Source organism: Myotis myotis, unplaced genomic scaffold, assembly GCF_014108235.1.
Source record: "Myotis myotis isolate mMyoMyo1 unplaced genomic scaffold, mMyoMyo1.p scaffold_m19_p_1, whole genome shotgun sequence".
NCBI classification, from domain to species: Eukaryota; Metazoa; Chordata; class Mammalia; order Chiroptera; family Vespertilionidae; genus Myotis; species Myotis myotis.
The window spans coordinates 167,756,188-167,768,268 of record NW_023416313.1 but is presented as its reverse complement, the minus strand read 5'-3'; the positions used below and the strand labels follow the sequence as shown (position 1 = coordinate 167,768,268).

The window sequence follows — 12,081 nt, the reverse complement described above, 5'->3', positions numbered from 1 at the left end:
ATGTACATATTAATCATTTTGCTAATTGTTTTCTAGATGATTTTATAGTTCCTCACTGTTTCTTCTCTTGCTCTCTTCCTTTGTGGTTTGATGACTTGCTTTAATGATAAATTCCTTTCTCTGTTGTCTATTTACTTTTGTCTATTATTTACAAAAGAGGGTTTTTTTTTTCTTTATAGTTACCCCAAGGCTTACATATAATAGCTTATATCTCTAATGGTCTATTTTAAGTTGATAAAAACAAGTTTGATCACATTCTAAAGCTCAACATTTTTACTCCCCCTATGATGTTATTTATTTATTTATTTTAAATATATTTTATTGATTTTTTACAGAGAGGAAGGGATAAGGATAGAGAGTTAGAAACATTGATGAGAGAGAAACATCAATTCAGCTGCCTCCTGCACACTCCCTACTGGGGATGTGCCTGCAACCAAGGTATATGCCCTTGACCGGAATCGAACCTGGGACCCTTCAGTCCACAGGCCGATGCTCTATCCACTGAGCCAAACCAGTTAGGGCTGATGTTAGTTTTTTAAGGTATTTTTATCTTATGTATATCTTAACTAATTATAATCATAGTTCTTTTTACTACTTTGGTCTTTTAACCTTCGTACTAGCTTTATAGGTGATTAATCCACTATCTTTACTATGTGTTTACTTTACCAGTGAGATGTTTTTTCATATATTTTCTTTTTTTAATATATTTTTATTAATTTGGGAGAGGGAGAGAGAGAGAAACATCAATGTTCAGAGAGAATGATTGGCAGCCTCTTGCATGACCCCCACTGGAGATCAAGCCTGCAACCCTGGCATGTGCCCTGACCGGGAATTGAATCATGACCTCCTGGTTCATAGGTCAATGCTCAACCACTGAGCCAGGCTGGATAGGCCTTTCATATATTTTCTTATTACTACTTAGCATCCTTTCTTTTCAGCTTAAAGAAGTTCCTTTAACATTTATTGGAAGGTGGTTTAGTGATAATGATCTCCTTTAGTGCTTGTTTGTCTGGAAAACCCTTAATCTCTTCTTTAATTCTAAGGATAACTTTTCAAGGTAGAGTATTTTTGGTTGGAAGTTTTCTTCTTTTAGTACTTTGAATATATTGTTTGCTCCCTTTTGCTTGCAAAGTTTCTTTTTTTTTAAATAACATATTTGTATTTCAGAGAGGAAGGGAGAGGGAGAGATAGAATGATGATAGAGAATCATTGATTGGCTGCTTCCTGCACATCCCCTACTGGGGATTGAGCCTGTAATCAGGGCATGTGCCCTGACTGGGAATTGAACAGTGACCTCCTGGTTCACAGGTCGATGCTCAACCACTGAGCTTGGCCAGATGGGCAAAGTTTCTACTGAAAAAATCTACTCATAGCCTTATGTAGGTTCCCATGTATGTAACAGGTTGTCTTTCTCTTGCTGCTTTTAATAGTTTCTCATTATCTTTAACTTTTGATATTTTAGTTATGTGTCTTGGTATGATTTTGCAGGGGGTAGGGGGAGTGGTAGGATCACCTTATTTGGAACTTTTTCAGCTTCCTGGATCTGATGTGTTTCTTTCCCCAGGTTAGGGAAGTTTTCTGCTATTATTTTCTCATGTAAGATTTTTGCCCCTTTCTCTCTCTCCTCTTTCTGGAAGTCCTATAATAGAATGCTATTCCATTTGCTGTTGTCCCATAAATCCATTAAGTTATCTTCACTGTTTTTCATTCTTTTTTTTCTTTGTGCTACTGTGATTGGGTTGGCTCCACAGTTAACTGATCCTTCGTTGATGTATCTAGTCTGCTATTGAAGCCTTCTAGTGTATTTCTCAGTTCAGTTACTGTATTCTTTAGGTCTGTGACTCCTATTTTGTACATCCTTCTATTTTCCATCTCTTTTTTTGAAGTTCTCACTATGTACATCCATTCTTCTCCCCAGTGAAGTGAGCAACTTTATAACCATTACTTTTTTGGTTTTTCATTTTGTTTGACTTTCTTTTATTGGTTTCTATACAGTACATGAAACAACCACCCCTTTCACTCTTGACATAATGGCCTTGTGTAGGAGATGAACCCTATCATTTAACCCTGCCTTAGCTCATTATTGTCACTGAAATCTTTGTGCTTGTCCAAGCAGACTATTATGTTTTTAATAACAACAAGTAGTTGCCAGTGCCCCTAAGGGGAGGATCTCAGCACCTAGACTCAGGCTGATTGGAAGCCAGACTCTTAGGCAGCAGCTTTTAAAAATCCTCAACCAAATATTAAGCAACTAAATTGAAACACTGTAGTGGCATCAGAAAGAATAAAATACCTAAGAATAAATTTACCAAGGAGGTATAACACCTGTGTATTGACAGCTAACAAGCATTAATGAATAAAATTGAAGAAAACACAAATAAAAGGAAAGATATTCTGTGCTCATGGATTGGAAGAATCAATATTGTTAAAATGTTCATATTACCCAAATTAATCTAAAGATTCAGTGTAATCCCTGTCAAATTTCCAATGGCATTTTTCACAGATATATAATAAATAATTCCAAAATTTGTATGGAACCACAAGAGACTCCAAATAGCCAAAGCCACGTTGAGAAAGAAGAACAAAGCTTGAAACATCATGCTTCCTGATTTCTGACTATATTACAAATCTATGGTTATTAAAACATTACGGTATTGGCATAAAGCAGACACATAGATAAATTGAACAGAATAGAGAGCCCAGAAATAAACCTATGCATATATGACCAGCTAATTTACAACAGTGAGCCAATAATATGTAACGGAGTAAGAGCAGTCTTGTCAGTAAATGATGTTGGGAAAACTGACTGTGACATACAAAAGAATGGAACTTGACCACCATCTTATACCACACACAAAAATTTAACTGAAAATTGATAAAAGACTTCAAGGTAAGTTCTAAAACCATAAACTCCTAGAAGAAAACATATGGAGTAAGCTCCTTTCCATAATTTTCGGTGATTATATTTTTAATCTAACAATAGTGTAAAAGCAACAAAAACATACATAAACAAGGATGCCATCAAACTACTAGTATCTGAAGAAAATGAAAATAGTAACTCAAAAATACATGCACCTGCATGTTTATTGCAGCGTTATTTACAGTAGCCAAGATATGGAAGTAACCTATGTGTCATCGATGGATGAGTGCATAAAGCAGTTGTGACACACACACATACCCACACACACCTTTAGGGCATTATGTTAAATGAAATGAGTCAGACAGATAAATACCAGATGACCTCTTACATAGGGAATTTAAAAAACATCAAGCTTATGAATAGAATAGATTATTATCTGCCTGAGATCGGGTGGAAGAAATGGGTGAAGGGCTTTAGGTTAAAAAAAAAAAGTAATGCTCTATGTAGAAGATAACTGATTACAGTGTTCTCTTGGATGTTTAGACCAGTTCCTTCTGCAGTCTTCCCCATCTTACTGAATGGCACAAACCAGTTTCTTAGACAAAAAAATTGTAATGTCATCTTTTGTTTTTCTTACATATTGCAGTCCAATTTCATTTGTAAATCTTTTCAAATCTACTTTCAAAATAGCCAGTTTTATTCTGGTCCAGTCTACTATCATCCTTCTTCTGTATTGTTTTAATAGCAGCATGCATAGTTTCCTTACTCTCATTTTTCCTCTCCTTTTACAGACAGAAGATGGATCACATCACATTTACACAGCACAGTCCAGAGCCCTTATGATGGCCAACAAGACTTTACATTTGTCCCATTACTACTCCTCTTACCTTACATGATAACCACTGTCCTCTTTGCTCTCTTTTATGTAGCCAGGTTCACCTTCTTGTTGTTCTTAGAACATATTAAGAATGTTTCTAGGCTTTATACTTGCTGTTTTTTCTGTCTTGAACTTCCTAGATAACTTCCTGGACTTGATTCCTCTTCTCTCTTTGACTTCTAACCAGATGTTTTCTACCCAATCTGACTGCTATCATTCACCCAATTTTAATAGCAGCCCTCTGTGACAGCATTTTCTATGTTCTTTTTTTATTTATTTAGCATTTATCACTCTCTGATAAACCATATATTTTAGCTATTTACTTCTACTCCTAGAAAGTACATTTTATGAAAGCCAAGAATATATTTTAGTTTTGTTTACTGCTTTATTCACAGTTTGGCACATAGTGAGTGTTTGCCAAATTTTATTACATATCTCAATCAGTAGGAGGGTGGATAGCTTAAATGTTTATCTGTACTTTGGAATATTATCCTGCCTTTAAGGGGATGAGTTAGGTCTTTTCTATCTACATAATGTAAACAGCAAATTGTAGAAAAGTATGTTTAGCATGATCTTAATTTTGGCAAATTTTGTTTATGAGTGCATATTCATATACACTGTGTGGTCATAGAACCTTTCTGGAGACTGTAAATATAGCCTATATCTTCAACATGAGGGCCTAAGAAAAGAAAGGTTTTTTAATACCATTTGGTGATACTTGATTTTTTTTAAATCATGATAATGTATTTTCCTATATACTACTACTACTACTAAACTATTTGGTCACTTCCCTTCTCACAGTACTGCAGAGGAAGAAATTGATGTTAATCAACTGTGTAAAACTTTTATAATAAACCAACCTTGATTCTATTTAATAATTTCATTGGATTTTTGTCTCTTCAGATAAAGATTGACAGAGTCTTCATCTTCTATGTATATATGGTTTATCTCATGGATTTCTGCACAGTGTCGTCTATTTGACTTTGGGCTTTTATGCTTAATGTACACTTTGTAGAACAAATATTTTCTCTTTTTTCTCTTGATTGTTTGTAAAGTATGCATTGAGTATATCAAGAAATGTTGCTTATAAAGCATATAGTTTTTAAACTAAATTTTTTCCCCCCAGATATGAATATTTTGTTAGGCTTTGTTGTTGTTCTAGGGCAGTGGTTATAAACCAATAAGATCAAACACTGCTTTAAAAAAATATATATATATATATATATATATATTTTTTTTTTTTTTTAAATATATTTTATTGATTTTTTACAGAGAGGAAGGGAGAGAGATAGAGAGTTAGAAACATCGATGAGAGAGAAACATCCATCAGCTGCCTCCTGCACACTCCCTACTGGGTATGTTTCCACAACCAAGGTACATGCCCTTTGACCCGAATCGAACCCGGGACCCTTGAGTCCGTAGGCCGATGCTCTATCCACTGAGCCAAACCGGTCAGGGCAAAAATATATATATTTCTTTATTGATTTCAGAGAGGAAGGGAGAAGGAGAGAGAGAGAGAAACATCAATGATGAGAGAGAATCATTGATCGGTTGTCTCCTACACTCCCCCTACTGGGGATTGAGCCCGCAACCCAGGCATGTGCCCTTGGCCAGAATTGGGCCTGGGACCCTCCAGTCCACAGGCTGACGCTCTGTCCACTGAGCCAAGCCAGCTAGGGCAACACTGCTTTTCTAAAACAAAAAATTTATTATGCCCCTTTTTATTATTTTATTATATTAAAAATGAAATTTTATAAATACACAATTAGAAAAAAAACACAATGTAATGCCCTAATTGTAATAAAAACAGAGAAATGAAAGTGATGTATAATAAAAATAGTATTTCAAATGCAGATGCTCAAGAATGGCAACCTATAAAAGGCATCCTAAGTAATCAGATGCTCGCACCTATTGATAGAATCAGTGAAGTTCTGCAGTTGTGAGTGCAGACGAATACAGGAATGCTGTTGACTTAAATTCCGTGGGCAGCAGAACAATACTTATAAGGAAAAGGAAAGATCAGTGAGAGAACCAAATGGGCAGTAGAATAAAAGTTGTTAATGTTAGAATAAGTAATAAGAAATAAAATTTGTTATGTGACAAGGGAAATAAGGAAATAATATTAACTAAAATAGGAATAACATACCATGATAAATTTCAGGCTGTTGATATGAGAAAAGGAACGTTACATTTTTATAAATTAGTTTCATTTTAAGTGCAATGTCAACACGTTTTTCTTGTTATAACATAAACTGAGTGTGAAAAGTAACACAGAAAACGTCTTCTATCTTGAAATACTATCGTGAATAAGGCATGCATTTAGTCTGTATATTAAAAAGGTCTTGGAGACTATATCCTTTGCTAAGTGATTGTAAATAGAGAATAATTTGAAAAAGAAATGGTAATAGAGGTTGCTGTAGAGAAATTGTATAGTTAGTTATATGGTAAACTTATGAAGAAAAAATCAGAATAAGCTTGAAAAACAGCAGGTATAAAAAAAACCCCAACATTGTTGTTGGTATTGATTTTTCACCACAAAGTTTTTAAATCATGTGGTATCAGATATGCAAAATGGCCCTTCTGATGTGCCTTAGTGGATTGAGTGCCATCCCATGCACCAGGAGGTCATTGGTTCGATTCCCAGTCAGGGCACATTCCCATGTTGCAGGCTCGATCCCGAATAGGGGCTGTGCAGGAAGCAGCTGATTGATGTATCTCTCTCATCAATGTTTCTATCTCTCCCTCTCTCTAAAAGTTAATAACATTTTAAAAAATATTCAAAATATACAGAAGCAATAATATGAGCTATTAAAGTAATAACATGTTAATGATATTTTATTAATAACATAACCTTTATTAATGATACTCAGTGAATCCCTATAGTTGTGTCTCCACTAATTTTTTTTTTTTTAGTTTATATTTTTATTGATTTTTAGAGAGGGAAGGAGAGGGAGAGAGAGAACATCAGTGATGAGAGAGAATCATTGATTGATTGCCTCCTGCACACCCCACACTGGGGATCAAGCTCACAGAGCCCACAACCTGGACATATGTCCTGACCAGGAATCGAACCATGACCTCCTAGTTCATAGGTCGACACTCAACCACTGAGCCACACCAGCTGGCCTCCACTAATTTAATAGTATTTGATTCGGAATTTGTCAAAGTCTTTAAAATAGTCTCTAAAAACTTATAAGAGACAGCTATAAATGTTGACTGATAAACATGTATTATATTCAACTCAAGAATCACAGGTTGTATTGCTGTTAAGAGATTTTTCTCTAATGGTGAATAATTTCTGTTAAAGTTCTAAAGAAAACTAAGTACAATCTTGTCTAACTTACATGGTAGTTGTATTTTTAGAAAGTTTATTGTAGAATAAACCATGAGAGAGTGATTTTTGTTTATATGTAAAGCAATATTACTGGGTTTTCACTCATGAGCATCTAGCAGGATAATAGAAAGTTGTGTAGAATGTGGGACAGTTCATTTGTGAGTGAGATGGCTGGCATATTGCGTGGTTTGTGGTATCCTTTGGTACTACCCATTAAATGTTAGTAATGGCCCTCAATTATTGAAATGATCTCTCTGAAAACCTTTCCTAAATATTGAGAATCATTGCTCTAAGTTATCTAAGTTATTTTTTCCCAGTTTTAGTTAATGATGGATTCTTTTCTCCCTCCACCCCCCACATGTCACAATTGCTCTCTTACAAAGTAATTGTTATAGACTTCTTTCAGGAATGCTACTCTAGAGATGTCTTTTCATCTATTTTCTGTATACCCTAAGTCTTAGCCTTTCACTGTTTTCCATTTTTGAAATTATATTCTAAAACTGTTCAGAATCAAAGAGGTATAAATCCGAAAGACTTGCATTTAGAACTGTATAATTAGAATGTGTGAAACATAACTTATTAATTTTGATACTCTAGGTTGGATCCCTGGAACAAGCTATGCTTGATGCTCTTGTAATGGATAGAGTTGCATTTGTAAAACTTCTTATTGAGAATGGAGTAAGCATGCATAAATTCCTTACCATTCCTAGATTGGAAGAACTTTACAACACTGTAAGTATATGTTAAAAATTCTTTGTTAGCTAAGTTTTATCATCTTTGGGAAATGTTGTTTTACCTGAACATATTCGATCCTTTTGATCAAACCTTTAATGTCTTGCTAGACCACATCGAAAAATTACAAGTAGTCAGTGTGGATTGGTTATATGCAAGTGGCAAACTTTCCTTGTTTCTGAGGACCTTTCTTTTTTTCCGGTGATCATTTGTTGCAGCAAATTTCTTTTGACTCCTTTGCCTAATGGAGAAGTTACACACTGTTTTTTCTTTTCTCCTTTGTGTTTGCATTCATGATTTGACCTTATGGTGTTGCCCTTTTAGCTTACATACTATTTTTTTAATATTCTGAAGAGCTCCAGAAAAGTAATTATTTTCTTCACAAAGCCTTTCTCATTTCATTTCAGATTTCATGTTACTAACATTGGAGAAGGAAAATACTGCCCTTCTTTTTTTTATTATTTATTTATTATTATTATTATTTATTGCTTAAAGTGTTACAAAGAGTATTACATATGTGTCCTTCCCCCCCCCCCCCCCCGCCCTTGACAATCCCCTGGCCTCTCCTACCCCCCAGTGTCTTATGTCCATTGGTTATGCTTATATGCATGCATACAAGTCCTTCGGTTGATCTCTTACCCCCCGCCCCTCCTGTCCCCCAACCCTCCCGGCCTTCCTGCTGTAGTTTGATAGTCTGTTCGAGGCAGCTCTGCCTCTGTATATATTTTTGTTCATAAGTTTATAATGGTCTTTACTACCCATAAATGTGTGAGATCATGTGGTATTTTTCCTTCATTGACTGGCTTATTTCACTTAGCATAATGCTCTCCAGTTCCATCCATGCTGTTGCAAATGGTAAGAATTCCTTTTTTTTTACGGCAGCATAGTATTCCATTGTGTAGATGTAAAACAGTTCTAATCCATTCATCTACTGATGGGCACTTAGGCTGTTTCCAGATCTTAGCTATGGTGAATTGTGCTGCTATGTACATAGGGGTGCATATATCCTTTCTGATTGGTGTTTCTGATTTCTTGAGATATATTCCTAGAAGTGAGATCACGGGGTCAAATGGGAGTTCCATTTTTAGTTTTTTGAGGAAACTCCATACTGTCTTCCATAGTGGCTGCACCAGTCTGCATTCCCACCAGCAGTGCACGAGTGTTCCTTTTTCTCCACATCCTCTCCAGCACTTGTTGTTTGTTGATTTGTTGATGATAGCCATTCTGACAGGTGTGAGATGGTACCTCATTGTTGTTTGGATTTGCATCTCTCGGATGATTAGTGACTTTGAGCATGTTTTCATATGTCTCTTGGCTTTCTGAATGTCCTTTTTGAAAGGTGTCTATTTAGGTCCTTTGCCCATTTTTTGATTGGATTGTTTATCTTCCTTTTGTTAAGTTGTATGAGTTCCCTATAAATGTTGGAGATTAAACCCTTATCTGTGATAACATTGGCAAATATGTTCTCCCATGTAGTGGGCTTTCTTGTTGTTTTGTTGATGGTTTCTTTTGCTGTGCAGAAGCTTTTTATTTTGATGTAGCCCCATTTGTTTTTCTCTTTCGTTTCCAATGCCCTAGGAGCTGTATCAGTGAAGAAATTGCTTCAGCATATGTCTGAGATTTTGTTGCCTTTGGATTCTTCTAGTATTTTTATGGTTTCCCGTCGTACATTTAAATCCTTTATCCATTTTGAGTTTATTTTTGTGTATGGTGTAAGTTGGTGGTCTAGTTTCATTTTTTTTCGTATATCTGTCCAATTTTCCCAACACCATTTATTGAAGAGACTATCTTGACTCCACTGTATGTTCTTGCCTCCTTTGTAAAATATTAATTGAGCATATTGGTTGGGGCCGATTTCTGGGCTCTCTATTCTATTCCATTGATCTATATGTCTGTTCTTGTGCCAATACCAGGTAGTTTTGAGAACAGTGGCTTTGTAATACAGCTTGATATCTGGTATTGAGATCCCACGTACTTTGTTCTTTCTCAGGATCGCGGCAGCTATTCCGAGTCTTTTTTTTATTCCAGATGAATTTTTGGAGAGTTCGTTCTAGGTCTTTGAAATACGCCGTTGGTATTTTAATGTGAAGTACGTTGAATTTATAGTTTGCTTTGGGTAGTATGGACATTTTAATGATGTTGATTCTACCAATCCAAGGACATGGTATGTTCTTCCATCTGTTTATGTCTTCCTCTATCTCTTTTTTCAATGTCCTGTAGTTTTCTGAGTAGAGGTCTTTTACCTCTTTAGTTAAGTTTATTCCTAGGTATCTTAATTTTTTTGGTGTGATGGTAAATGGGATTGTTTTTTTAGTCTCTCTTTCTGTAAGTTCACTATTGGTGTATAGAAATGCCACAGATTTCTTGGCATTAATTTTGTATCCTGCTACATTGCCGAATTCATGTATTAAGTCTAATAGTTTTTTTGATGGAGTCTTTAGGGTTTTTTATGTATAATATCATGTCATCTGCAAATAAGAACAGTTTTACTTCTTCTTTTCCAATTTGGATGCCTTTTATTTCTTTTTCTTGTCTAATTGCAATGGCTAATACTTCCAGTACTATGTCAAACAGGAGTGGTGAGAGTGGGCATCCCTGTCTTGTTCCTGTTCTTAGGGGAAATGGTGTTAGTTTTTGTCCATTGAGTATGATGTTGACTGTGGGTTTGTCATATATGGCTTTTATTATGTTGAGGTATAATCCTTCTATTCCCACCTTGCTGAGGGTTTTTATCAAAAATGGGTGTTGGATTTTGTCAAATGTTTTTTCTGCATCAATTGATATGACTGTGGTTTTTTCTTTCAATTTGTTTATGTGATGTATCATGTTTATTGATTTGCGGATATTGTACCATCCTTGCACCCCTGGAATAAATCCTACTTGGTCATGGTGTATGATCTTTTTGATGTACTGCTGGATCCAATTTGCTAAGATTTTGTTGAGGATTTTGGCATCTATGTTCATGAGGGATATTGGCCTGTAATTCTCTTTCATTGTGTTGTCTTTACCTGTTTTTGGTATTAGGGTGATGCTGGCTTCATAGAATGAGCTTGGAAGTGTTCCTTCCTCTTGAATTTTTTGTAGTAGTCTGAGGTGGATAGGTTTTAGTTCTTCCTTGAATGTTTGGTAAAACTCCCCTGTGAAGCTGTCTGGTCCTGGGCTTTTGTTTGATGGAAGCTTTTTGATGACTGCTTCAATTTCTTCCATAGTTATTGGCCTATTGAGATGTTTAGATTCTTCCTGATTGAGTTTTGGAATGTTGTATTTTTCTAGGAATATGTCCATTTCCTCCAGGTTGTCTAGTTTGTTGGAGTAGAGCTGTCAATAGTATTTTTTAACAATCATTTGTATTTCTGTGGGGTCTGTTGTTATTTTGCCTCTATCATTTTCTGATTTTGTTTACTTGGGTCCTCTCTCTTTGCTTCTTGGTGAGCCTAGCTAGAGGTTCATCAATCTTGTTTATCCTTTCAAAGAACCAGCTCTTGGTTTCATTGATTTTCTGTATTGTTTTTTTGGTCTCTATGTCATTTATTTCTACTCTAATCTTTATTATCTCCTTCCTTCTGCCCCCTCTGGGCTTTTCTTGTTGCTCTCTTTCTAATTCTTTGAGATGTAGAGTTAGATGATTTACTACCATTTTTTCTTGTTTTTTGAGATAGGCCTGTAGAGCTATAAACATCCCTCTCAGGACTGCTTTCATTGCGTCCCATAGGTTTTGGATTGTTGTGTTTTCATTGTCATTAGTTTCCAGGATGTTTTTAATTTCTTCTTTGATCTCATTGGTAACCCAATCAATATTTAATAACATGCTATTCAGCTTCCAAGTGTTTGAGTATTTTGGGTTGTTTTTATTATAGTTTATTTCTAATATTATGCCCTTGTGGTCTGAGAAGATGCTTGGTATGATTTCCATCTTCTTGAAATTGGGGAGACTTTGCTTGTGACCCAATATGTGGTCTATTTTTGAATATGTCCCATGAGCACTTGAGAAGAATGTATATTCCATGACTTTGGGGTGAAATGTTCTGAAGATGTCAATTAAGTCCATCTGATCTAGTGAGTCATTTAGGATTGCTGTTTCTTTGCCAATTTTTTGTCTAGAGGATTTATCCAGTGATGTCAGTGGTGTATTAAAGTCCCCTACTATGATTGTATTGTTGTCGATCTCTCCTTTGATATCTTCCAGGAGGTTTTTTATGTATTTGGGTGCTCCTGCATTGGGTGCATATATGTTTTTCAGGGTTATATCCTCTTGTTGTATTGATCCCTTTAGTATTA

At 35.5% G+C, this 12,081-nt stretch overlaps 1 protein-coding gene across 10 annotated transcripts in view; it reads left to right on the top strand.

Moving 5' to 3' along the window:
• The window catches only part of TRPM7 (transient receptor potential cation channel subfamily M member 7), a 121,568-nt gene that overhangs the window by 45,373 nt on the left and 64,114 nt on the right, over positions 1-12,081 (top strand). For 8 of the 10 annotated variants that reach the window (XM_036301341.1, XM_036301323.1, XM_036301313.1 and 5 more), the window contains exon 12: positions 7,669-7,803. The exons of the other annotated variants lie outside the window; for them this stretch is intronic. In XM_036301341.1, the coding sequence (XP_036157234.1) occupies positions 7,669-7,803 (135 nt within the window). The remainder of the gene's footprint in view (positions 1-7,668; positions 7,804-12,081) is intronic. 10 annotated transcript variants of the gene reach the window in all.